This window comes from Zonotrichia leucophrys, chromosome 1, assembly GCF_028769735.1.
Source record: "Zonotrichia leucophrys gambelii isolate GWCS_2022_RI chromosome 1, RI_Zleu_2.0, whole genome shotgun sequence".
NCBI classification, from domain to species: Eukaryota; Metazoa; Chordata; class Aves; order Passeriformes; family Passerellidae; genus Zonotrichia; species Zonotrichia leucophrys.
In genome coordinates, this window is record NC_088169.1 from 92,877,452 (window position 1) to 92,903,634 (window position 26,183).

General features: G+C 46.5%; 1 protein-coding gene across 1 annotated transcript; it reads left to right on the forward strand.

The window, feature by feature from the left end:
• On the forward strand, positions 1–25,752 carry ATP1A1 (ATPase Na+/K+ transporting subunit alpha 1). The gene is made up of 23 exons (XM_064722467.1): positions 1–235; positions 7,725–7,829; positions 9,025–9,084; positions 10,088–10,291; positions 10,645–10,758; positions 11,251–11,385; positions 11,543–11,660; positions 12,092–12,360; positions 13,355–13,553; positions 14,938–15,047; positions 16,441–16,575; positions 17,102–17,294; positions 17,775–17,950; positions 18,480–18,616; positions 19,909–20,059; positions 20,600–20,768; positions 21,346–21,500; positions 21,843–21,966; positions 22,747–22,892; positions 23,019–23,149; positions 23,723–23,824; positions 24,884–24,975; positions 25,417–25,752. The coding sequence occupies exons 1-23, from the start codon at positions 224–226 to the stop codon at positions 25,443–25,445; spliced, it is 3,066 nt and encodes a 1,021-aa protein (XP_064578537.1). The 5' UTR covers positions 1–223; the 3' UTR covers positions 25,446–25,752.
• The last annotated feature ends 431 nt before the right edge of the window (positions 25,753–26,183 follow it).

Here is a 26,183-nt window from a genome sequence, read left to right on the forward strand (position 1 = left end):
GGAGCTGCGCGCGGTTGCGGCGTCGGAGAGGAACGACCCGGGCGGGGGCAGAGGGGGGCGCGGCGAAGGCGAGGAACCGAGGAGGAGGGGAGAAAGAAGAGGAAGGAGCGCGCCGGCCGGGCTGCTCCTATTGTTCCGCACCTGCGCCGGCCGGGACACGTGGCGCCGCTGAGCCCCGCTCTTCGCCCCCCGTCACTTGACCCGCACGCAGTCGCCCGGCACCATGGGCAAGGGGGTGAGCGGCGGGGCCGGGCCGGGGCGGGAAGTGGGAAGTTCGAGGAACCGGACGGTGGCCGGTGCCCCTTTCCCTTCGGCGAGGCTGCGCTTTGTGTGTGCCGGGCCGGGGCGGCCACGTCGGGCCGGGTGCGAGGGCGGCCGCGGCCGTTGGCGAGCGGCGCCGGTGCCGCCAGCCCCAGCAACGTGCGAGGGCCGCCGCCGCCGCCCGCGGGAAGGAAGAGCCGGCCGAGGGCGTGGCGGAGCCCGGGGCGAGGAGCCGGCGTCCCAAAGCCCCCGGCTCCTCCTGGAGGCCGTGTCTCCCCGACGAGGGGCCTCTCGTCCGCCCGCAGCCCCCGGCGCTGGTGTTATCTGGTGGCCTTGCGGAGCTGGGGAGGGAGCGCGGCTGCTCCCGGGGCTCCTGAGAGTACTTTAGACTTTCCTTAAAACACGAGGCCCGGCGTGGGGGGGCGGGAGAAGGGGAGCTCTCAGCGTTGTTAGGGCTAATTTGCCTGTTGGTAGCAGTGAGGGTGTGATGGGAGATGGTGGCAGAAGAGAGGCGGACACGGCTGAGGTCTCCTGTTCTCTGGGGCGATAACTTGGCGCAGAAGGCTGTGCGGTTCCTGCAGCGGTTTCTGCCCCTGGATCAGCATTGTTTCTACTGGTATAGGGAAGAGAAGTCTTTAGTTCAGACTGTATCTTCTAACTAAAGAAAAGTGCATGTGAAGGCTGTTGGGGGATGTAGTGCTCCAGCACCCGTGTGTGGAGCAGAAACAGCTCTTGGCTTGGTCTGATTTCATTTTATGTCAGAAAACTGGAGACTAGTTTCTGGGGTTTGTTGCTTGGATGTTTGTTTTTTCCAAAAACTTCGAATCCTTCCCGGTATGTCTTGCGTAGTTGGAGGTGTGTAGGTTCGTGTTTACTTTTGGTTTAGCCGCATTCCTGTAAAATTCCCTGATTTCTCTACTTCCTGAGGAGAGGCTGGCCGTGCAGGGCCATGGCAGCGGTGTTAGCCTGCTCCCTGCCAACAGGTGTTCTGTGCTTCCCGAGCGCTGTTCAAACATTGACTTGACTTTGTATTGTCCTCATCGGTGCAGTCCAGCAGCAGCAGTGTTGACATAACTGCGTGAGTAGTAGGGAGAGCTGCAAGACCGTGGCTGAATGGAGGGTTGCTTGGAAAACGGGCTGTGTGGGGTGGGCTTTTAGCACTTGATCTGTGCACGGGGTTTCTTTTCCTAAGAGAGTTCTTCTGTTGCTTGGCAGCTCAGCCTGTTGTATTTGAGTCCAGTAGGCAACAGGCTGTAGGGACAGTAAAATTCATCTAGGAGATAAAACACTGAGGAGAGATCTGACAGTGTTGGCAGTATTCTGAATCTTTTTTTAAATGATCAGAGCAGCCTTTGAGTTGCGTGTATGCAAAACTGCAGCACAAAAGGCTTCAGGGGCTTCGCCTGCCTTGGTGGGACTAAGGAAAGGTACAAACGCCTTCCAGTGTAGAAAGCTGTCTCGCTACACTTCAGATTTCGGAGGTTGCTCGGATAATAAAGCAATTAGCTTGAAACTGAAGCGCCGCCGCAAGGGATAATTCAGCGGGGATAATACGGTTGCCTCATGCTTTCTGGTAGCAAGTCACAAGATTTGCTCCTTCAGCGCTGAGAAAGAGTGTGTGACTGGGGACCCCCTGGAAAACGGGCATGTGGGAGAGCAAGGCAGTGGAAAAGGCGGAGTGTGGATGCAACACTGAGCAGCATGTGCCTGCCCTGAGTTAGGGTGCCCAAAAGGGAAACGTGTTCTATATGGGTGCACGATGGGATGGAAGAGGAGAAAAGAGATTAAGTGTGAGAAAACAAGCTTCTTCTCTCTGTGGCTGTGAGGAGAAGCTGAGTCTGTTTTACTTTAAATGGTAATGGGGCAAGGGGAGGGCCAGCTGCTGCTCCGCAGCCCAGAAAGCAGATTATCCAACGAGGGGGGGTGTGTGGAGCGGAGGAAAGCACTCTGGATTTCATTCCTGTTCAGAGCTGACTGGAGGCTGGTGGTAGACAGCAGCGTGTTTCACTCCATCTCACTCACTGCACAGGCATGGCGTGGAGTTGGTGGTGTGTGCTTGGGGTCATTTCTGGAGGTCAGCTGTGCCTTAAAGGCCGTGAGGAGGAGACTCGATCCTTAATTCAGATCGAGTCTTCTAACCAAAGGAAAGTGTGTGTGAAGCCTGTTGGGAACAGTAGTGAAGACTTTTTGAAGCTGGATGCTGTGATCAAGCACACTTGTGTGGAGCAGAAACACCTCTTAGGTAGCTCAGATTTCCTTGAACCCCAGTTAAGGGCCTTTTCCCCCTGTCAGAAACTAGGAAGGTTTATTGCATAATGGAACCAACTGAGGGGAAATAATGCAAATCAAAGCAATCCTTATCTGGTGCAATTAAAGAAAATCTTATATATTACCTTCCCCTTCCCACATCTCATTCATTCCTTTATTACTATGGCTATTTTATGACAGTTCACTTTTTATTACTGTAGCTAGAGATAGTCCTTTTTCCAAAGAAAACCCTGGGCTTAGTCAGCGCACATTTCTGGAAAAACGGGAACACGGACAGGGGCCTCTGCCAAGTGATGTGAGCTGTACAACCCGCTCCAGTCCTCACCTGCGGAGAACTGCAGCTCATCCTTCATCCAGGCCTGTCTAAGGGGCAGCCTTCACCAGCTTGTCTAGGGGAAACCTGCGTCCAGTCCCTCCTCTTGATGTGTTTTCAGCTACTAGAGATGTCTGGAGTTATGGTGACTGTTTATTACAGGCAAAGAAGTGAGGAAGGTGACTCTTTGTAGTTGGCACAGCACCAAAAATCCCAGGCTGGGCTACTCAGCTGTGCAGTGATGACATTTGGAAAACCCTCTCTGCTCTTGGGTCTTCACACAACTCCAGAGCAGTAGAGTTGTTTGTCCTAATACCCAGACAGGGCTTAAGGTGTGTGGGTGGTCCTTGTTTCATCCTGATTATTAAAAACCTGATTAGGTTTACATCTCTTCTCATGGGAGAGGAGCTTGTCCTTTCATAATTTGGGAAGCAGCAGACAGTGCGCAATTAGCAGTTACTAGCTGTTGAGTAAAAACTGCCTTGTACCGTCCTGGATGCTGAGAGTCTGATCAATTGATGCAGTTTAAATTTTTGATTCGTGATAGGAGATTGAAGACAGCTCTTGGGAGGGAGTAAGAAGGATCCAAAGAAGCTGTTCCATTTCTTGCTAGGATTACATAGGGTCATGGAACAGAGTTTCCAGTCCAATAGGCAGAGTTAGTTTTATGACTCATCTGGTTAATATATTTACTGTCTCATAAGGCAGCAGGACAGTAACTTTTCTGTTTTCTCTGCACAATTGATTATAATGACATAAGCACTAAAACAGACCAGGCCACCAGAGACTGCATAATTTGTTTTGGCTCTTACTTGACATTTCTTGTTGGATTAGGTGATCTTGGAACAGGGTACTTCTGAGCTTGTCTGCTGATTTGTACCCCTCCTGTTTCCTGGTCAATCATGGCTTGTATTGAGAACATCAGCCTTGAATGGCTCAATTAGTCCAGAGCGGAAAATCATCAGCTGTAGCTGAAAGACAATAGGATTTTCTGGGGGATGTATAATACTTCTTACACTGGTGTGTACAAATGTTGTGCTTAAGCCAGTGGAAAAAAAATAAATCTTGCATGGAAAAAAAAAGAAGCTGCATTGTTTTTTTTCTGAGGCAGTTTTGATGAGTCAGTTCTTGGGCTAAGTCAAGGAACAGGGGTGACATTTCTGATGAGACAGACCTTCCTTTGTGTTCAGGCCATGTGATTAAATCGTGATAAGACGTGGATGTGGAGTACCACAGGCCTTCTTCTCTTTGTATAACAGGAAAAGAAGGGGAGAGCAGGGAAATCCTACAGCGCCGAGGTGGGATGAAAACCTCTTCCCCTGGCAGCCCAGCCAGCACAAGCCTTTGTTGAACTGATTGGGCTCATCTTGCAGGAAGGGAGGCAATGGCCCCGGAGGCACAGAACAGGGGCAGGACTTGGACTCTGATGCGTGTGTCAAGTTCAGATTTGAATGATTGAGCAGGAAGTTCAGATTCTGCATTAAATGATCCTGTAACAAGAGCTGAAGCTGATTCTCCTTGCTTACCTACTTACCTTTTCAGTAAGGGTGGGATGTAGTAATGAAGCAACAGAGGGAAAGTACTGAAAGTATTGTGCTTTTTTTTTTTTTTTTTTTCCAAGCTGGGGAATTGCTGAGCTCCTCTGTAAGATAGACTCCACTAAGACCCAAATACTTGAGTGCTTAAAGCAACAAGTAACTCTGTCCACTCTTTGTTCTGACTGGAGCTGATCACTGGGGTTTTTGGGTTTGTTTTTTTTGGTTGCTGTTTTTTTTTTTTTAAAGCAAATCATGCTTGAACAAGGGCAATGAGCCTTTTCATGTTTGCCCACTTGTAGATTGATTCGTCTGCAGCTGAAAAAGCCTAAGCACTCCTATATTCCTGGGTTATTCACTGCCCCCAATGAGAAACTGGGTTTCTCACAGTAGTTTCAAAAAACCAGGAGGTTTTTAGATCACCTGCAAGCAGTTGCCAAGCTTTTCTTGGGGAGAAGGGGTGAAGCTGGAGGTGATGAGTGGTCAGACAAGGCACTAGCTCCTTCACCTTCATTAGGAATCATTTCTCATCTCAAGCAGCAATCAAGAGGCATGTGTTTTGTGCAGGGCCGTGTTTGGACTTGTCTGCCATAGCTCCAGCAGAAGTCAAAGTTGTTTCCTTCAGAGACTGAAGGAGAGAGATGTTTGATGGTGGCTTTTTGTGAATTGCCCTGTGGCAAATTCCTGTGATGCAGGAATGCGAGGACCTTGCTGGTTTAAGTACCGTGGCTTTCACTTTTTTAAAGAAGGGAAATGAGAGTTGAGGTGCAGGGAAGAGAATGTCAGGAATGCTGATAGTCTGGAGTTCTGTGTCCTTTTCCTGGATCAGTGGAGGCAAATAGCTTTGCTCTGCTGTACTTACTAAAAACTGTTTCCATTGCACAGCTCTGCAGTGGCATGCAAAGCTTGCCTTTACTGAGCAGGGCAAGGGGAGACTTCTGTGCATGTGACTATGGCTATGTGTGTGACTGGCTGCAGAATATTGCACACAGAGCTTTCTCAGCACAGTAAAAAAACCCCTTGTCTAGATGTGACTGACGGGTTCTTTCAGAAAAGTAATGGTCATCCTTCTTTTTTTGGTGCAGTTTCACTTTTGGTTTTGGTTTGTACTTCTCTCAAAACAGATAATAATTTCCTGTGCTAGCTGCTCATCAGGACAGGTCTTGGATGCAAACAAGTAGTTCCTGTGTCCAGGTCACTCAGGAATCCAGCTCTCAGGAGTCCAGTTCGTGGTTTGAGGTGTTCATGCAAAGAACAAGCGAGGCAGTGCCTTTGAAACCTTTTCTTAATCTCGTTAAAGATTTGACTCTGGGGCCACTAAGTGCTGTTTCATCTTAAAGTTCTTCTCAGAGATCTTATTAGGTGAAAATCTCATCACATAAAACTTGGCAGAGTGTGGGGATGTAATTGGTCCCACACAGAAGGGAACAGAAGATTAAATTATGTTTATGTGCACTAAGTCATCATTTGTTTGTCCTTAGATGCTTGTTTACCCCATTATGACTAGATCTAAATCTTTGCATGATTTCATGTAGAATTCACCATAATAAAAGTGAATAAAAATCCTACTGAATAAACAGGCTTTAAGCAAATCATCTGCTCTGTGAAGTGTAAGCAGGACCAAGCACAGATTGAATCTGCAAAAGTGTACTGCTGCTTTGTATACCATTCTTGCTGCTCAAACTGCCATAAATTGAAAACAGATTCCTGTTGTGTAAACTCGCCAGCTAGTTTGCCAAACTGAGAATGAAAGTGTTGGAACTTAGCCCCCAGAATAGACCAGCAGAGGTACCACCTCTTATTTATCTACAGTTGTTAGGCTGCTCCTCCTCACCAGAGGATGTGGAAGGCTGGGAGGGAGGAAGAGTTAATGTGCTGAAGGAAACATACGTTTGCTCTCAGGAATTGGTTTCTTCTGCTCTTCATCACTTTTCCGGCTTGAGCCAGGGCTCACACGTCAGGACTGCCTGAGCAGTGTATGGGTTACTTACCTCCTTGCTAGGCTTGCACAACATCTGAGTCTAGTCTGTGTATTGGGCATGATGCCAAGCAGACTTCTCTGTTCACTAGCTCGTTTTTATTTAATGTAGTGGCATGACTGTCGTAGAATCATGTAGGTTGGAAAAGACCATTAGAGTAATTGAGTCCAACCGCTAACCCAGCATTGCCAAGTCCACCACTACATCATCTCTCCAAGTGCCACATCTACACATCTTTTAAATACTGCTGGTGACTCAGCCAGTTTCATGGGTATCCTGTTCCAGGGCTTGACAGCCTTTTCTGTGAAGAAATTTTTCCTAATAACCAATCTAAACCTCTCCTGGCACAACTGGAGGTAATTTGATCTTGGCCCATTGTTTATTGGGAGAGTAAACCAGCACCCACCTGGCTACAGCCTCCTGTAGCCTGAAAGGGAGTTGCAGAGAGCAGTAAGGTCTCCCCCGAGCCTCCTTTTCTTCAGGCTCAACAACCTTAGCTCCTCATCAGACCTGTGCTCCAGACCCTTCCCCAGCTCTGGGCACTCCCCAGCACCTCAATGTCCTCCTTGCAGTGAGGGGCCCAGAACTGGGCACAGCACTCAAGTTGCAGCATCACCAGTGCCAGGCACAGGGGTACAGTCACTGCAGTGGTCCTGTTGGCCACGCTGTTGCTGACACAGGCCAGGATGCCATTGGCCTTCTTGGGCACATGTTGGCTCCTGTGGAACCACTGTTGACCCCCAGGTCCTTTTCCACTGGGCAGCTTTCCAGCTGCTCTTGTCCCCACCTGTAGCTCTGCCTGGGGTTGTTGCGATGCCAGGGCAGGACTCAGCACATTGCCTTATTTAACCTTGTGTTAAACCTTGTGTTGTTTGTCTCAGCCCATCAGTCCAGCCTGTCCAGATCCCTGTGCAGAGCCTTCCTGCCCTCCAGCAGGTCAACCCTCCTGCCCAACTTAATATTATCTGCAAACTGACTAAGGATGCACTCGATCTGCTTGTCTGGTTTACTGATAAAGATATTGAACAGGACTGGCCTCAGTACTGAGGCCTGGAGAACCCCACTGATGGCCAGATGCCAGCTGGATGTAACTCTGTTCACCACCACTTTCTTGTTTCAGCCCTCTAGCTGTTTTTTACCCAGCGCTCAGTGCACCTGTCCAAGCCACAGGCTTGTCCAAGCAGCCTGTTTCTCCAAGAGAATGCTGTAGGAAACAATGTCAAAGGCTTTACTGAAGTTTAGGTAGACAGCTTTAATAAACTGTAGTAATTTTGTCTGCCTGGCAGTCTTGTGTGTGTATAGTTCATGTCTGCTGCTGTGGAATTTGACTGTAAGATGTTTCTAATAATGCTGAATCTTCCCTTGCAGGCTGGAAGAGACAAGTATGAGCCCACTGCTACATCAGAGCATGGCGGAAAGAAGAAGGGGAAGAAGGAGAGGGACATGGACGAACTTAAAAAGGAAGTTGTGATGGTAAGAGTGCAGGGCACAGAAAGAGCAGCTCTAAGGATGTTTGCTATGCCCAAAGCCCTGTCCCTAATCTGGCTAAAAGAGAAATGAGCTGGTGTGCTGACAGTATGGTGTGACTGAAGGCACTGATCTCCCTTCTCCTCCCCTCTGCCCCAAGTCAGATGGGCTGTAAGTGTTTCAGCATCAAGATGAGCACACAGTAGACCCTTGTCACATCACTTCTCAAAAGGCACTTGACACAGAACCTAGGTCTGTGCTTGCCTGCATTACCCATAGCACAGTATGGATGTATTTCCTCAGCTCTGCATAGCAGCATTACAGGCTTTATTGTGCTGTCATGTGAGTGGGACTGCTGTTTTCATTCCAGCTGAGGAGTTGAGGATGTACAGCTCCATTTACTGCTGGCCTCTGCTCAGACTGACCTCAGTGTTATTCCTTCTAATCATGTTTGAGGCTGTGGGGAGTGTCTCCCATCTCCATCTGTGAAAGCTGGATGATGCTGTATCTGTCTGTGAGCATCATCTGGCTTAGATCTGCTGTCATTAAAGGTGATGCAGATTCTGGTTCTGCTCCATGGGTTTGAGACTGCGCTTCAACGTTTTTGACCCCTCTGTTAGGAAGAGGGGATTCTAAATATTGCTCAAAGATTACATTCTATGTTCAGTAGACATGTGCACTTAAAGCATCTGCTCCTCAAGTGCAAGTTTTTAAGTGAGGCACTGCTCTGAACTAACTCAATCCAAATGAAAAATAACCAGGCTGTGAAAAGAAGCCTCTTTAGGGAAAGAAACACTTCCCCCAAAGTAGTGCTTAATATGGCACCACTACTTAAAAATGTGTGAAATTACAGGTTTAATCTTCAGTGCATTCCTACCTTCCCAACTCCTTTTTTTTCCCCGTTCCTTTCTCAACCTCCCAAGAAACCCACCCACTGAGGTTTAACAGAATCTGCTGAGGGTGTAAGGACTGCACTGAAAGTCAGACTTTTTCAAATAAGTTTTCAAGTATCCAAATAGCCACAAGAATGCTAAAGATTAGACTGTGCTGAATTCCAGAAGGAGTTTGAGATTTCCCTTTACAGAAAGGATGAGCTAGAGTCTTGCTATCACACCATTACAGATAGGAAACCTGGGGTGGGAGGTGGAATTGCTGAGCTCTTTTCTCAGATTCTTTTCTCTTCCAACCATTTGTCTTTCAGGATGACCACAAGCTGAGCCTTGATGAACTTCATCGTAAATATGGAACAGACTTGAATCGGGTAGGTAAACATTGTATTCCTTCCTTCTTTGCGCTGATCTGAAAAGAAAAAAGAAACAGCCACAGCTCAGAGCATTTCACAAAGGGAGATCTGGGTGGTCTGATTTTGGTATGGTGTTTTTTTTCTTTCTGTGTTTAATCTCCCCTCCTCCAGTTAAGTTTCTCGGGCTTTGGGAGAACTGTTGAATTCACAAATACTTCTCTTTATCCTCCCACTGAACAACTTGACTGCAATACTTTAGTGACTTTGCTTCTAACAAAGTCACTGTTATCTGCCTCTGAGTCGTTCAAGGTCAAGTTGATTCTTGGTGTTATTTTTTTCCGGAGGAGCATGTAATGAGGACAAGTGTTTGTTATGTTGCAAATATAGTCTAGAGAGCTAGCACATGCCCAGAGGCTTAATGATGGCTAGTACCAGTTAAAATTCTGCCTTTCTGCACTAAGAGGTGTGCAAATGTCCTAGGCTACCTTAGAGTCCAGTGCAGAAGCACTGCAGTGGTTTTATACCTCTGCTATTGTTTGCTTTGCTTAATGCATTTCTTACGCATTATTGCGTTTAGCATCAAGTCTGCTCTTTAAAACAGGACAGCGATTTGCATTTTTGTGTCCAAAATCTTGGCTTCTGAAAGCTGAACTTCCTGGAAAGTTGTTCCAGCATGTCATCACTTTTATGGCCTCCAGCTTTCACTTGTTCCATAATTTGATGAGGGTGGATGGCGCTGTGCTGTTCCAAAGTCTGTGGCTGTAACCTTCTTGTCCTGCCCTCCTTCTGTGTTCGTGGGCCCATGGCCTGCAGGCTCCTCAAGTAGCATTCAGCATCCTCTAGCTCCTGTTCTGGCATTCAGCTCTCACATCCTGCACTTGTGTTGTGGAACCCTGGCAGCTTTGGATGTCTGTGTTTTCTGTTAGCAGCTCCTTGTTGCTGTGGTAGAACTTGAGCAAATTCAGACCTACCTTGTGCAGTTGGTCTTTGCACAATGCCTAAAAAGAAACCTCTCTTGTAGGGTTTGACTACTGCACGTGCAGAGGAGATCCTGGCTCGTGATGGCCCAAATGCCCTCACCCCCCCACCCACCACTCCTGAATGGGTCAAGTTCTGTAAGCAGCTCTTTGGAGGATTCTCGCTCCTGCTCTGGATTGGTGCTATTCTGTGTTTTCTGGCTTATGGCATACAGAGCTTGATGGAGGAGGAGCCCAACAACGACAACGTAAGTAAAAATGTCTGTTTACCTCCAAGGCAGGCTGAGCAGCCTTTTGGGCTCAAGGCAGATTAACTTCCTTTAAGCATTCAGTCCAGAAGCTTTTCCCATAAGCACGGGAAATTCAATGTGTGAGCTTAACGTGCTTTGGAGTGCTTCCACATAATTAAATGAACAGGCAACTTCCTTTGTGTTGTGTTAACAACACTAGCTTATGGACAGCCTTTGTGTTCAAAATGTTCAGAGACTGCAGGTACCTGCATGTTTGTGATGGGGCACTCAAATGCCAGGTAATTAATTTGGACAAACTGGAAGCCTTTCAGGCAGATTGTCCTCTGACTCACTTTCTCTGCTCTTTGCAGCTGTACCTGGGTATTGTGTTGGCAGCTGTGGTTATCATTACTGGCTGTTTCTCTTATTACCAAGAAGCAAAAAGTTCCAAGATCATGGAGTCCTTCAAGAACTTGGTGCCTCAGGTATGGAATAAATAATTTCCTTGTTGTCTGGCAAGCCATAGCTTGTTTAAAAGTATGAATTGTTTTAAACATCATCTCCAGTTGCACAGGCCTGGCTGTTAATGTGGGTTACTAACTCTTAATTTTGAGGGGTCTGTGAGACTGCTCCAAGTAGCTATGCTAATAGGCCAGGGTAGTTCCTGAAAACCTCTGGGTTCCACCAGCTTGTTAACTATCATAGGACACTTTCTCTGTAGTCTGGGGAGTTCTGTAACTGGTGTGATAAGCACTAAAGTTTGAATTCCTTCATGGACAATCTGGATCATAACTACCACACTGTCATGTTGGTAACAAGGAGCTTTAATATCAAGAAAAAAAACCCTTATTTTTCTTAAATAACATATATATCAGATATAAACACCTTAGTAGAAACAGCATAAAAGATTCTCTGATCTTTAGAGCCTTTTCCTAAGAATTGCTTTTGACACAGATTATTTCTTCACTGCCTTTCAGCAAGCCCTTGTAGTCAGAAATGGTGAGAAGATGAGCATAAATGCTGAAGGTGTTGTAGTTGGAGATCTAGTGGAGGTAAAAGGAGGAGACAGAATTCCAGCTGACCTTCGGATCATATCTGCACATGGTTGCAAGGTACAGTAGTGACAGGCTGTTGGGAAACTTCATTCTGAAGGAGGATGAATTAGTCTTCTATGCTGTGAATTGGGGCTGGAGTGGAGGAGAAGGATGGGGAAAGTACTTAGTAGGCATCTGTCTGCTCATGTATGACAAAGTACTCTCTTTCATGTAGGTGGATAACTCCTCACTTACTGGTGAATCAGAGCCTCAAACCAGGTCTCCAGACTTCTCCCATGAGAACCCACTGGAGACCAGGAACATTGCCTTCTTTTCCACCAACTGTGTGGAAGGTATGTGTGTCTCCTACTGCCCTGAGGTATGAGCAATGATATTGAGCTGTGTAGGTAAGCAGGGTGGAAGTGCCTATCAAAGTCCTTGCCCATTCCAACTTCACTACTCTAGAGTTGGTAAAGACTCCACAGCACTACTGGGTGTTTTGTTCTTGCTTCTTTCAGAGGAGCAGCTGTGTGGTGTGTCTTCCAGCCTGTTTTATTACAAGTAAAAAATGTTGAAGTGCAGATAACATAGCGTGAAACATGAGGTAGATCTGTATGAAGTACTGCAGCTGCAGGAAGCAGGAATGTCAGACATGTCTGGCAGGACTTCTGTTGCAGCTCTGAATATGGGGTCTTTTGCTGAAGCCTACCCAGGACATCTCTTCCACACCTACAGGATATTAAGCTGTGTTGTTTTTGTTTTCTCAACCTCATCCCTCCTCCAGGCACTGCCCGTGGCATTGTCATTAGCACTGGGGATCGCACTGTGATGGGCCGAATTGCCAGCTTGGCTTCTGGACTGGAAGGGGGGAAAACTCCAATTGCCATGGAGATCGAGCACTTTATCCATCTCATCACTGGAGTGGCTGTGTTCCTGGGTGTCTCCTTCTTCATCCTGTCCCTCATCCTTGAGTACACATGGCTGGAGGCCGTTATCTTCCTCATTGGGATCATTGTTGCCAATGTCCCTGAAGGGCTGCTTGCAACGGTTACGGTGAGTGAAGCTGGAAAAAAGATTGAATTTGGTCCTTAAGGAAGTGGAGTGCTTTATCTCAGTGTGCATTCAGAGAGGTGAACACTGAAGTAATGGAAGGGTGAGCGTGTAGGGTTGGGCTTTATAAGTTCAGTGTATTTTAACTAATTTCATGAATCAACATCAAGTTCTGCAGCAATTTAAGGATGGGTCCCTAAGTTAGACCTGCACAAAGGCTTGGCACCATACAGCTGAAGTGAGCAAGACTAGGAGTTCTAAGTCCTGCCTTTTTCTGTGGCAGTATGGGGTTTTCCTGCTGCATCCATCAGAAGCCCACATGCACATCAACCCTTCCAATCCTTATGGGCTGGCAGAGGATCCAGCAGGCTTCACTCCAGCCCCAGCCTTTGGTCTGGAATCTGTCACAGGTTTCTCTAAGTTTGGTTTCCTTAAGAGAGGTCGTGAGAGTATCTATGTGTTCTTAGGTGTATGGAGCGTGGTGGTAGAAGAAAATGCTTCCATGCTGCCTTAGGAAGCAGAGTAGCAGCCAAGCCAGGAAATGAATGGTTGGGAACTGGAACCAGATAACAGCCTCTAGCAAGAAAGTTAGCTAGAGCTGCTCACTTTCTACCCCAGCAACTTGCAAGCCTTATCACCACAGCTAATTTGGGCCTGCTCATATGTGGCTTGCCTTCACCTATTTTGAGAACTCTTATCGTTAGGAGGTGGCAACTTTGACTGAAATGTTAGTCTGAGGCATGTTTCCTTCCTAATACACTGAAGAGTAGGAGGCTGAAGCCTGTTCTGGAGGTTTTGTAATGAGGAAAATGTCATTTAAACCTAGCACCTGAGCTGAAGTGTTGCTGTTTATTTTGCACTGTCAGGGGGAGCAAGGAGTTAGGCAATCACTGCAGGGCATGGGAGCTGGTTGTTATTCCATGTGCACATTGAGTTGGATAGCAGTGTTATTACTGCACTAGTGCATCTAGCCTGACATCTTCTTTGTTGTCCCCAGGTATGTCTGACACTAACAGCCAAGCGTATGGCTCGTAAGAACTGCTTGGTGAAGAACCTCGAGGCCGTGGAGACCCTGGGTTCCACGTCCACCATCTGTTCTGACAAAACAGGCACTCTGACACAGAATCGTATGACAGTTGCCCACATGTGGTTTGACAATCAGATCCATGAGGCTGACACTACAGAGAACCAGAGTGGTAAGACAGCCTCGCTGTGCTTGAGGCATTTCATTAAAAAATGGCTTTTTCTGGGCCTACCTGGACACAGGTACTCCTAAGAACCTGTGTTTGTAGTTCTTCAGTCCAAGTGATGTTCACAATGCAGGGATTTCTAATGTACAGTCTAGAATGAGCATAACAAAATTGAAATGACACATAGAAAGCTTTGGCACTGGACCATGATTCTGTTTAATCCTTAAACTCTGTTTAGCCTGCCTTTTGTGCAGAATTACTCCATTGGAATTTGAGCCTCTTGAATATTCAGCACCGTATATTTGTCCTGTACATAGAAATATTCACAAAGTACCTGATTATCTTTGCTAAAATATATCTTGATGAAATTGCTCAATCTTAAGTCTGTTGAAAGTATGGACAGCAGAAGTGTTGGCCCTGATAATAATGACTTGAGGCTGGACATAGATGGCAAATTCCCATGTGGAACTAGATGGTTGCCTTTGGACAGGGGTTTTCCCAGAACATCCAGGTTGTGTTTATGCAGTGCCAGCTATGAACGTAAGACTTTAGCAGGAAGTTTGTCCTAGTTGATAAGAATCTGAAATCTGTGCACTGTACAACTGAGTGAAATGCTTATCTCTCCAAACTGTTCAGTACAACCAAACTCAGGAGTTTGCTAGCTGTTGTCTACCTTGTGAAATGCTGTGTTTGCAACACATTATTAGCATAAATATTTTCCAGTGGTGCTGCTGCACCCTGCCCTGAACCAGTCCAAAACATTGTACTTGTCTGCACTGTTTAAAAAAGCCACGTTATTTAACACTAATGCAAAGTAATGAGCTATAAATAGATCTTTTGGAAGCCCTAGGCCTGGCAATGGTTGGCTTGGCTGCAGTGGAAGTAAACCTAGAAGATTTCACTTCATGGAAAGTATGTTAGGTTATCGGTTAACTGTCTCTTCATCTCATTTAAAGCCAGCTTAATAGCCAGAATGAGAGAGTATCTTTATTTAAGCATTGTTCCTTTGGGAGCTATTTCATCCAGTTCCTGGGCTGATAGATAAAGTGAGACAAGCTGGAGGTAGAACCAGCATCCTTTTCTCAAGCCCTCTGAATGAGTGTTATCTGTCCAGAATTCCTTGGCTTTGTCAGTGTGTCCCTCTGTTGCGGCTGGATATGGCCATTACTGGAATCTTGAAAGCAGAGGTGTTCTCTTACACCAATGCTATCTTAAAATAATCAGTTCCTCATCAAGTATCTGGGAAGGGAGGAGAAATGAAAGAGATGCAGTGATGCTCTGAGTGTTTCCTGATTGAGATAAAGATTTCTTGGTCTTAAACCTGTGGGATTTTTCAGCTTATGTGACTTTCTTGAGGGGTGGCTTTTTGACACTCTTCCTCTGCTTCCAGGTGCTTCCTTTGACAAGAGCTCAGCCACTTGGACTGCTTTGTCCAGAATTGCAGGTCTCTGTAACCGTGCTGTGTTTCAGGCTGGCCAGGAAAATGTACCAATTCTCAAGGTGAGTTCCCCCAAAAAAATGTTGGTCTTGTTCCTCACCACCATCCTCTCATAGTGGTGGTGAGGTTACTTCCTGTGGGTCACATGAACCTGCCAAGTAGAGGTAGCTGCCACTCTTAACCTTTTCTGCAGTCTAGCACTCTTAGAGATGGTGTGCTGTGGGCAGGGGAGATGGGATTGAAAAGGCATTTTTCCCACAGCAGAATCCCTGCCATCCACTGCCATCTGCACTCAGTTTGGGAGGCCAGATATTTCACATAGGGCTAGAAAATAACAGAAAGCTTTCCTAGGCATTTCCCAGTATCTGGTTGTTCCAGGAATTGCTATCTCTGGCATTTGTACGCTTCAAAGCTACAAACACCTGGTGCTGGGAGAGGTAAACATCAGAGCAGGGGGAGCAGTGCTTGTGGGAAACTGGCTAGAGACAGTCTGCTCTCACTGGCAAGTCTCCTTGAGCTTTCACTGGTTCAGTGCTGGTGCAAAAGCTGGCATAGCACCAGTTCACATTCCTCCTTCTGAACTGTGACCCAGCCAGGGCTGAAATTAACCATACAGTGCTTATAATCTGTCAAGTATTAGTCATGTTGCTTAGTAAACTTATTCCCAGGGGTGTTCTGATGCAGTGGTAGTAGAGATGATGGAACAAACTATTTTTCCCCAGCACTCCTCTGACCGTATCTTAAATCTACAAAATGTGACCTGAAGTTAAAGAGCTGCAGTTCTTCCTTTTTAAGGAAGGCTTGGGACAGGGAAGTTTTGGGAAGTCTTTAGATACCAAAAAGTAGTAAAGAAATGATAAAAAAAAATAGCTCACAGATAAAGAGAGTCCAGAAGGGCAAGAAACACTTGGTTTCAATTGCAGCAAAGAAAGCTCCACCAGGACATTGAGCACATACAGATCTCCTGGGCTGGGAACCCCCATCTCTACCAGTGCTAACCTTTATGGGGAAGGGACAGATCAAATTTCTCCCAGTGCCATGATAAGCTGATGTTATCTTGGAGTGGGGGGGCACATGGAAGTTTCTGTGTGTATATAGTCAGTCTTCATCTCACATTATCTGTTCTTCATGGCAAGCAGCTTACAGTAGTTCTTCTCAACATTTACTCTCCAGCCTCACTTGGACTGACTGTACCTGGTTATGTGACTTTCTCTAACCCTTTTAAAGGGCTTCTTGACTTTGTCACAAGAAGACTGCTGCTCTCTTAAGATGGGAGGCCTGGCTTTCTGAAATGCAGTACTTGTTGGTACTAGATAATAGAATTATTTATTCTTTGCTTTCATATAATCTTATGTAGAAGCTGGGACTGGACTGTGATGAATTTACTCTTAAAATCAGTTTTAAATATCCATTCTTCTGTGGTTGTATGTTTTGACAGTTGTCTTTTTTCCTCAGCGAGCTGTGGCAGGAGATGCCTCTGAGTCTGCACTTCTGAAATGCATTGAATTGTGCTGTGGTTCTGTCAAGCAGATGAGAGAAAGGTATCCCAAAGTGGTGGAAATACCATTTAACTCTACCAACAAGTACCAGGTAAGCAGGTGTGCTCTTGAAAGGAGAGCTGCTGTGTGAAGTACTTGTGTGAATTTGCACACAGTTTGCCTCAAAACTTGTTCTGGCACCCAAATCTTGTCTAGCCATTACTTGCTTGAAGACTGTTCTATAAATCTAAGTTAACAGACCATATTTGCACGTGTGGGAGCTGCACTGACACTAAGGTGTTAGCTGCTAACAAAGGATCAGACATGCTCTCAACCTGTGAGCAGTAGTGCACAGAGCATGGAGTAACTCAAATCTGGGAATAGGAGTGAACTGCTGGGAAGTGACCTTAACAGGTGGCACTTGAATACAGGTCATTACAACACCTGCAGTTACACATTAATGCCAAAGAATGCTCAGGTTCCTTAGTTTGTGAACCTCTTTAAAGTGTGGGTAAATGAAAACTAGAGCAGAGTATCACGAATGGCCCTGAGCTGCCATAGTTGCAGAACACTGATGTTGATTACTGTGTCCTTCACAGTACATGTTTATAGAACAGATTCATTTCTTCCACCCATAGCTGTCCATCCACAAAAACGCTAATCCATCAGAATCCCGTTACTTGCTGGTGATGAAGGGAGCTCCAGAGAGGATCTTGGATCGCTGCAGCACTATTCTTATCCATGGCAAAGAGCAACCACTGGATGAGGAAATGAAAGATGCTTTTCAGAATGCCTACCTTGAGTTGGGAGGCCTCGGGGAGAGAGTGTTAGGTAAGGAAAAACAGCCTGATTACCTTGGAAAAGATTTGTCCTTCGTGTTCCTGTGCAGTCCTCACAGATTAAGAGAAGGGTCACTCTGTTCCTGCAGTGTAACCATAGAATTAAGGTCACTTCAGCAGTCCATGTAGGGACAGTCTTGCCTTTAATCTAAAAGGCAGCCTGCAGGGTCTGCTCTGCGGAGTCAGCAGCAAAGTCACGTAGATCAAAATGCAGCAAAGCATTTGGGACCTTCCATGGGACCACACAGTGTTGGGTTTATTCCACTGCACAGGAGCCAGGCTGTGTCTGGGCACCTAGCCACAGCTGGTAGCTATCAGGATAGGAGCGTGACTCCCGTCTCAACAGCCCTGGCTAAACCTCTGCCTAAGCTGCCCTGTTATTCTTGCACAGCTGTTTGCAGGAGCAGTAAGTGTTCACTCTCTGCCTCCTGATGTGTAGGAACAGAGTAAATGTGGGTTTGGTGTGTTACAGGATTCTGCCACTTGGCTCTGCCTGATGATCAGTTCCCTGAAGGCTTCCAGTTTGATACGGACGACCTGAACTTCCCTGTAGAGAAACTCTGCTTTGTAGGACTGATGTCTATGATTGACCCACCTCGTGCTGCTGTGCCGGATGCTGTTGGCAAATGCAGAAGTGCTGGGATCAAGGTAATTTATTCCTGGGTTGAAAATCACCTCACTTCATACCTGGGGAAATAAAGGGCTTCCTTGACCTCTTGTATTACTGTAATGTGAGTGGATGAAGGAATTGATCAGGATTTAACTACTGCTACTTCAGGCTTAATTTCCAAGTTAAATACAAATGGTTGTGTGTTCATGAACTGAAAAATGAGTGAAACTCCAAACTGCTAGGGCCCTGGCAGATGCTGAGAGCATGGTGTCCCAAAGCACATGATTTGGCTTAGAGTGCCACAGTACTGACTAAAATGAGAAGGAAGCATAGGCTGGAGACAGAACTGGCTCCATTAGCTCGACATGGACAATTTCTCATCTTCCATCCACCTCAATCCCTTGCATAGTGGTCACAGGTACTGCTGTACCTCAGACTTGCTCTGCACTAGGGCTTGCAAGTAGAACAAAAGACATGTGGCCTTTCCAGTGCAAGGGACCCTGCCTTTTGGGCAGTGCTGCTCTGCAGGGCAGGCAAGGCTTCCATGGCAGTGTGTTTGCATTTCAGGTTATCATGGTTACTGGAGACCACCCAATCACAGCCAAAGCCATTGCCAAGGGTGTCGGCATCATCTCCGAGGGCAATGAAACAGTAGAAGATATTGCTGCTCGACTCAACATTCCTGTCAGCCAGGTCAACCCTAGGTAATGTCTGCTGGGAAAGGCCAGACCTGTTCAAAGAATTCTGCATTTGCCTCTCTCCTTGCCTCGGATAATCCCTCGGCATCTCCCCTCTGGACACAAAAAGATTGGCATTTGCTTAGCTCAGCATATTGTGGCTCTGCATTGTGTATCATGAGTTATGTGAAGAATGCACAAAAGATTGCATTAAATGTGCGTGTCTTGTGTGTGGGAAGTACTTAAGAGTAGGACTGTAGGAGAGCAAAGGGAGCAGGATTTATGTCAGGTAGAGGAGTTGACACTAGTGTGTAGCTACAAGCAGAATAAGTGTAAGAAGGGAACTCCTCTTAAGGGTTAATGCTTGCCTTCATAGCCTAGCTGGGACTGATGCATCCTCAGAAAATGTGCTTTGGCATAAGCAGGCTGTTTGCAGAATGGCTGGGCTGTCTGCATTGCTTAGCTTGACCCAGCCTGTGTTTGGGCTGGAGGACAGCCATGTAGCTTATGAGCTGTGAATAGAGACACCCTGTGAAATGAAATTGCTTGGGTTTTTTTTTTTTTTTTTGTTGGTTCATTTTCTTTTTAGATTTTGAGGGTAACTTCACAACCCAGCAGTGCAGGCTGGGGTTGGCTGGGCTCTGTGACTGAACTGAGCAGGTCAGCAGCTGGCTCTAAGGGTGGGGAAGGAATTTCCCTGTCTAAACTGGGTGATGTCAAGAGCTGTGTGGACAGTCTCCTAGACCTATAAGGGATGGTATGCTGGGCTGGAGAGAGATGGTATTTTGCTGCAGCATGTAGGGTACCAAACCAGTCTAAATATAACATTGCATGCTTTTGTGGCCAAAGGGTGTAAATTAGTTGGAACTTGCATGGTGTGAACACTGTGAAGTACCATGTGTCACCAGTCACATGGTCATCAGTCTATTGCAAAAAAGATTGCCTGCTGAAGACAGCAGCATCTCTTGAAACCTTGTAAGCTACCTGAGCCAGGAGTTCTTTTTTCAGAGAGGCTGAGATTTGTGGGAACAACTAGTCTTTGCTTTGATGCCTTTTAGAAAGCTATGGAAAGAATTAATTTGCTCATGAGGGTTTTTGTCTGTTGCTTGGTTCTGTTTTGTTGTCTTTTTCTTGGTGTTCCCTATCTGCCTCTCAAAATTTTGAGCATCAAACCTCTGTGCAGAGGCTGCCTGAATTAGTGTTTAGTCATAGCGGAAGTTGGTCTTTCCCCAAAGCACTGATGAGCCTTATTTTTATGGGGCAAGGTCAGCTAATGAGAGGCTTACTGCAAAGTAAAACATACCTTATCATGTTTTCAGGGATGCCAAAGCTTGTGTGGTTCATGGCTCAGATTTGAAGGACATGACTAGTGAGCAACTGGATGACATCCTGCTTCACCACACAGAAATTGTCTTTGCCAGGACATCTCCTCAGCAGAAGCTTATCATTGTGGAAGGCTGCCAGCGACAGGTAAAGAGAGGGAGAGTAAGGATGTCATAGCAGAGAAGTGCCCAGACATTTATATGTAAACTACCAGGCCGTTCTACTGTTGAAGTGCTAGGGCTAAGTCTCCTCAGTGCCCTCATGTAAAGAGCCAGATTAAATCTGGCTGTCAGCAGCCTTCAGCTGCTGATGTCAGGCTGCTCTACAATACATAAATACAAGGGTCTGACAGGAAAACATCTTCAGTTTGTACTGAGGCTTTCTTCTGATCCTAAGATGTTAATTTGTAAACTTAATTCCTAAATTCTCTGGATGTGCTTGGGAGAGGAGGATCCAACATGCTCATGTGTTGTCCAGTATCTCCTTTCGAGAGAGCAGCGTGGTTCCCTTGATGAGCCTGATCAGAACAGGGAAAGGGTGAGGGGAGGGCAAGGAGGAACTGAGGTCTCTTTACAGCAAGGTGAAACAGTTTTTTGTGCTTCATCTGTAAGGTAGGAGAACACTTTTCTGCCAAAAACATGTCTTACATGATGATTTCAGTCTTGCTGTTCCTCTCTTTGTGACTAGGGTGCCATTGTGGCCGTCACAGGTGATGGTGTGAATGATTCCCCAGCCCTGAAGAAGGCTGACATTGGTGTTGCTATGGGTATTGCTGGCTCAGATGTCTCCAAGCAGGCAGCTGACATGATTCTCCTGGATGACAACTTTGCCTCCATTGTCACTGGGGTTGAAGAAGGTGAGTCTATAACTTGTGTGCAGTGCTGGTAAAGTAACATGCTTCAGCATCCCCTCTGAAATGGAGGCACCTGGGGGGGTCTTTGAGCTTGCCTCCATGACAAGAGTTTTCAAGGAGAGCAGAACTTTTCCTCTTCCCTTCCTCTTTCTTTCCATGGGTGTTCTGCTTGACCCTTTGGGGATGGGTAAGAGTAGGAAGCAGCTGAGTAACAAAAGCTACTTTGTGCTGTTGCCTAACACGTGACCTTACAGTCATCTCTGCCAACTGAGTGTGGCGTTTTCCTCCCGGATGGAGAAGGAGCTCTCAACAGGAGCAGAACAGGGGGTGCCTCCAGGGGCTCTTGATGATGTCCAGAAACCAAGGCTCTATGCAGTGAGCTCTGGGTGCTGTGACCAAAGTGTCACTGTCCACAGGTGTTGCTGTGCGTGGAGCAGTCTCACCCTTACATACGAGAGAACCCTTTCATTTGCTGCACCAGCATTTTGCCATTTGGTGTTAGCACTGAGGCTGCCTGTGAGCTGCTTGGCTGCCTTGTGCTGACAAGTGAGAGTTACCCTGCTCTCTCTTCCTTGCCCAGGTCGTCTGATCTTTGATAACCTGAAGAAGTCTATTGCCTACACCTTGACCAGTAACATTCCTGAAATCACGCCGTTCCTGATCTTCATCATTGCAAACATACCCCTTCCTCTGGGAACAGTCACCATCCTCTGCATTGACTTGGGCACTGACATGGTGAATGTGGTTTTTTTGTCTCAAGAAAAAATGTGCATGTTCTTAGGTACCCTAAAGAAAGGACAGGTGGAAAGAAAATGCTTAAATAATTTCCTCTAGTGTTCTGATTTAAAGTAAGGGACCATCTGATACTCCTTTTATTCACATTCATCTCATGGCTTTTGAGTCTGAGGATCTTTCAGCTCCTTGTAAGGACAAACTGGGGAAAGGGAAGGGGGTGAGGTCCTTTTGGAATATCCCTTTTGTTGGGGAGTGCTGTTTCTGGCACTGAGTACATGGGACAGGGAAGACTCAATACAGTGGAGAGTTGAAACTCTTCTAAGAGCAGTCTGCCACCCTCAGGTCCCTGCTATCTCCCTGGCATACGAGCAAGCAGAGAGTGACATCATGAAGAGGCAGCCCAGAAATCCCAAAACAGACAAGCTGGTGAATGAACGGCTGATCAGCATGGCCTATGGGCAGATTGGTAAGCTGCTCTGTTTTCTCTGGCACCAGTTTGAACTTGGTGGTAGCAGGGGTTGTACACAATCTTGAGTCAGTGACTGCTCTGCTTATTTTGGTAGGGTTGAGGTTTGGGGTGTGTAAACCAGAACCTCAGGCTGTAAAGAACTTGCAATGATTCTTCCCCCATGGCTTATAGCGGTGGCTCGTGCAGCTTGATCCATTGAATCGCTTTCACAGTAATTTTGTTTAATTGCACAGTGCTGTAAAGGAACTGGCTGGCAACCAGCTCTCCTCTGGTTCAGACTTGTTCAGCAAGAACATAGATCCCATTGTTAGTTTAATTAGAAGTAAAGGATTCTCTCCAGCGTATCCCTAAACACACAGCATTAGGAGCTTTGATTAAAGGCAGCTACAGAGATGTGCCCAGTTCACAGGATGGGAGCTCAGGCTTAATTGCAGCAGACCTTGGGAACCTTCTTGGCTGTATTTTGCAAGGGTTGGGGGTGGGCAAGGCATAATAAGAATACAAAGGGAGTTTTATCTTGTGTCCTTGAGTGTGGTGCCATCACAGCAAAGGGCCAGAACAGAAGTAACTCTGTACAAAGTTGGAGGCAGAAGCTGCTCAGCAAAAGGATTGCAGCTGAGTTTGATGTTAGTGTGAACTATTTCTACAGCTGCTGCTTGGAACATTGAGCACTGCAAGGAGTAATTTTTAAGGTGGTTAGGGTTGCCTAGGTTGTTCTGTTATAATTGTTCTGCACAGTAGCCTCATCAGTTTTATCATCCTTTCTTACCTGTTTAGGTATGATCCAGGCCCTTGGAGGTTTCTTCACCTATTTTGTAATCATGGCAGAGAATGGGTTCTGGCCTTCTGGCTTGCTAGGGCTCAGAGTTCAGTGGGATGACAGGTGGATTAACGATGTGGAAGACAGCTATGGGCAGCAATGGGTGAGTTTTGAGGCACAGCCTAGAGGCTGCCAGCCAAAATATTGACACCTGCTGAACTTGGTGTGAGCACCAGAGAGCCAAGGCAGCGTGTCTGAACAAATGTTCTCTGCTTTGTCTTCTTCCTAGACCTATGAGCAGAGGAAAATAGTGGAGTTCACTTGCCACACAGCCTTCTTTGTCAGCATCGTGGTCGTGCAGTGGGCAGACTTGATCATTTGCAAGACCCGAAGAAACTCTGTCTTCCAGCAGGGGATGAAGTAAGTCAGCCTGTCCATGGAGAAGATTTGGAATTGAACTCTGTGTGTTCTCCAGCACACAGCACTCTAGTTCTTCATCCCAGCTGTGTCTGGGTGTTTTGGCAGAGGTCTTGACCAGACTGCCTTGGTAGTGGGTAAAAGATGGGTGCTCTCTTGTGGTACTTTCAGTTGTCAGGCTGAGACACTGAGACAAAGAAATGGTGGCTTCTGTTGGCATTGTCTGTGGAAGCTAGCCCACCTCACTAGCCCACAGACACTCCAGCACACAGCCTTGATCTCCTCATCTTGTACATCAAGAGATCTCATGGCATAAACTCCAGCTGCCTCCTGAATTTGTGATGAAAGTAATTGCTGGTTGATTTGATAATGAGCTGTCTCTGAAAAGACTTAAAATACCATCATGGTAACTCTGCAGTTGGCTTGGATGGATGGCCTGGTGGTCCCCACCTGATGACCTTCTGGGCTGGACTGGAATGTCTGTTTCCATTCACTCCCATGTGGCAGCTAGGTTGTTTTTTAGGAGGTCATCTCCGAAAGTACTTTGTTCTTGACCTCTTTCCTGTCTACTTCTAGGAACAAGATCTTAATATTTGGTCTCTTTGAGGAGACTGCTCTGGCTGCCTTCCTGTCCTACTGCCCTGGGATGGATGTTGCTCTAAGGATGTATCCTCTGAAGTAAGTTGCATCATGCTTTTTGTGTAACAGATTGTACCACAGAACAATAGTGCTCATGTGGGGAGATGGATAAAAGTAGTTGTGAACCAGTGGAGCATCAAACCTAGTCTTAAAGAGTTCAGGTTAGAGGGTGTCAGTGATCCTTTGCTGTCCTGTGGCACACTGGGGTTTTTTTCACTGTGTGTGGAATGTTTATGAGGAGCCTCCTGTTCAGTGCCTCCCTAAAAATCAGCAATACAACTTCAGTACCAGTGTGCTCTAGTGCAGCTGCCTGTTGCACTTATTTCCTGGAGTATTTTTATGGAAGGGTACTGCACCTCCCAAGAAAGCCAGTGGCATTTTGTGATTCATAGGCCAGATGACTCCTGGGTACTGAAAAACTGCTGATGACGTCTTGTGCTTTTTTCCTACATCCCTTGGGAAGAAAACAAGTAGTAAAGTCTTATAAAAGCTGCTGCGTAGATGCAGATGACCAGTTGATGCACACTAACTTTCCTAATGGTTGGGAAGGTGCCAATATTTCAAGTGTTGCTCAACAGCATTGCAACACTTCATGGCAGAGTTTAGTCTTAAGCCAGAGGACTGTTCAAAGTTTAAGTGTCATGAAATCTTCATGGAAAAAAAATAAATCCTGGTACATCTTGCATTCCAAGAGTTGGGTGCTGAAGTGTGAGCGTTTCCTAACAAGAAAGCTGGCCTCTGCCCAGTGCCTGCAGCAGCTGGATGTTAGTATGTGTAAATCGTGAGGGGAAACAGTACAGTTCCAACCAGCAAGGCTCTGGGCACAAAGGTTGTGTACTTAGGGGAAATATTACTTGATTGGTAGGTGGGGAGGTGCTGGTACAGAGATGAGCGAAGGTGCCATGACACACCTTGTGTTGGAATTATTATCCAAAAGTGAATTAATCTATTGCAGCAGAAAACCTGGTAGTAATTCTTGGCTTGGAGGATTCTTGACTGAAGTGGCAAGCTGGGTCATGCCAGCCTTCTTGCACTTGAGTGTGCCAGGCCAAGAGCATCTCCACAGCCCGTGTTCTCACTGTCTCCTCTCCCAAACAGGCCGACCTGGTGGTTCTGTGCTTTCCCATACTCCCTCCTCATCTTCGTGTATGATGAAGTCAGAAAGCTCATTATCAGGCGCAACCCTGGCGGTAAGAATCTGCTGCTCATCTCTGTGTTTCCTTCCCCACCTCTTCATGCTGCTGAGTTCTCCAGAAACCCCAGCAAAGCTTGGGCACCCCTAAGCACTATTTGGGGCTGTATTTTGCTGTGTTTTCCCCTTTGTCAATATTAATTGTGCATTTAGTTCAAATTAAGGCCTTCTTGCTGTCCCTACATTCTTTCCCATTATATAAAAGTACAGATGCACTGAAGTAGATAAAGACTGATTAATGCTTGGATAGCTCTAGAAAGCTGGAGGAGTTCCTGAAAGCTGGAGAATATCAATTTGGCAAGATTTCCCCATTGTGGCAGGTCACTTATTAGCTCAGGTGCTACAGTGCAAGTTTTCAAGAACCTAAAAGGAGCTCTCATGAGCCTCATACTTGGTTTGCCTTGAGACTAACTCTGCTTTCTCCCTCCTTTTCCTTCAGGCTGGGTGGAAAGAGAGACCTACTACTAAAAAGTACCTGTAAAACATTCCACGCACAGCCCATGCCACCTCTCCACCATCTCCCCTGTGTGCATACTTCATCTTTGCAAGAGCAGTACTGTCTGAGCAGGAGTGAGCTGAAAACTAAAGGAAACATGAAGAAACATGGACTGGAGGAGAAAGCAAGGGGGAGGTTGGGGTGGGGGGGAAGTGTCCGACCATCAGTCCAGGGGGATGAGAGTTTGAGTAGTTTTATGTGCCTTTATGTTTTTGTAAAAGGAAACCGAAGATTTTATATGTGGATTTTTACAAATAAAGATGGATTATAAGAGGATGCCCCCACATGGTCTTAGGTGGATGTTTTTCTCGAGGCAAAAACTGGTTCAGGGCAGCCTCTCCACCCTGGCTTAGGGTGTGGTGGTGAGTGCAAGGGTTAGTCCCTGGCTTCCTGTTTTTGTAATAGGGAAGCAGAGCTGCTTGACCCACAGACAACAGCATGTGTAAAAGCCCCAGTGCACCTTACCCATGCTCAGTGCTTAATGTGACAAACTGCTGCCAGCACTTGGATCTCACAGCTCAGGAAGCTTCCTTGGCTGTGCATCTTGGCTTCTTTGAGCAAATGGAGCATTGAGTGGAGAAGAGCTGGCCTGCCCTAAGGGTCTCTTTGCTGGGTTCTGACTGAGAGCAGGCTTCCACTGACTGGCACTTGGATCCAAGCAGCCTTGTTCTCAAAATCAACACCGATTTTCTTGCTTGCTTAGCCAAGCA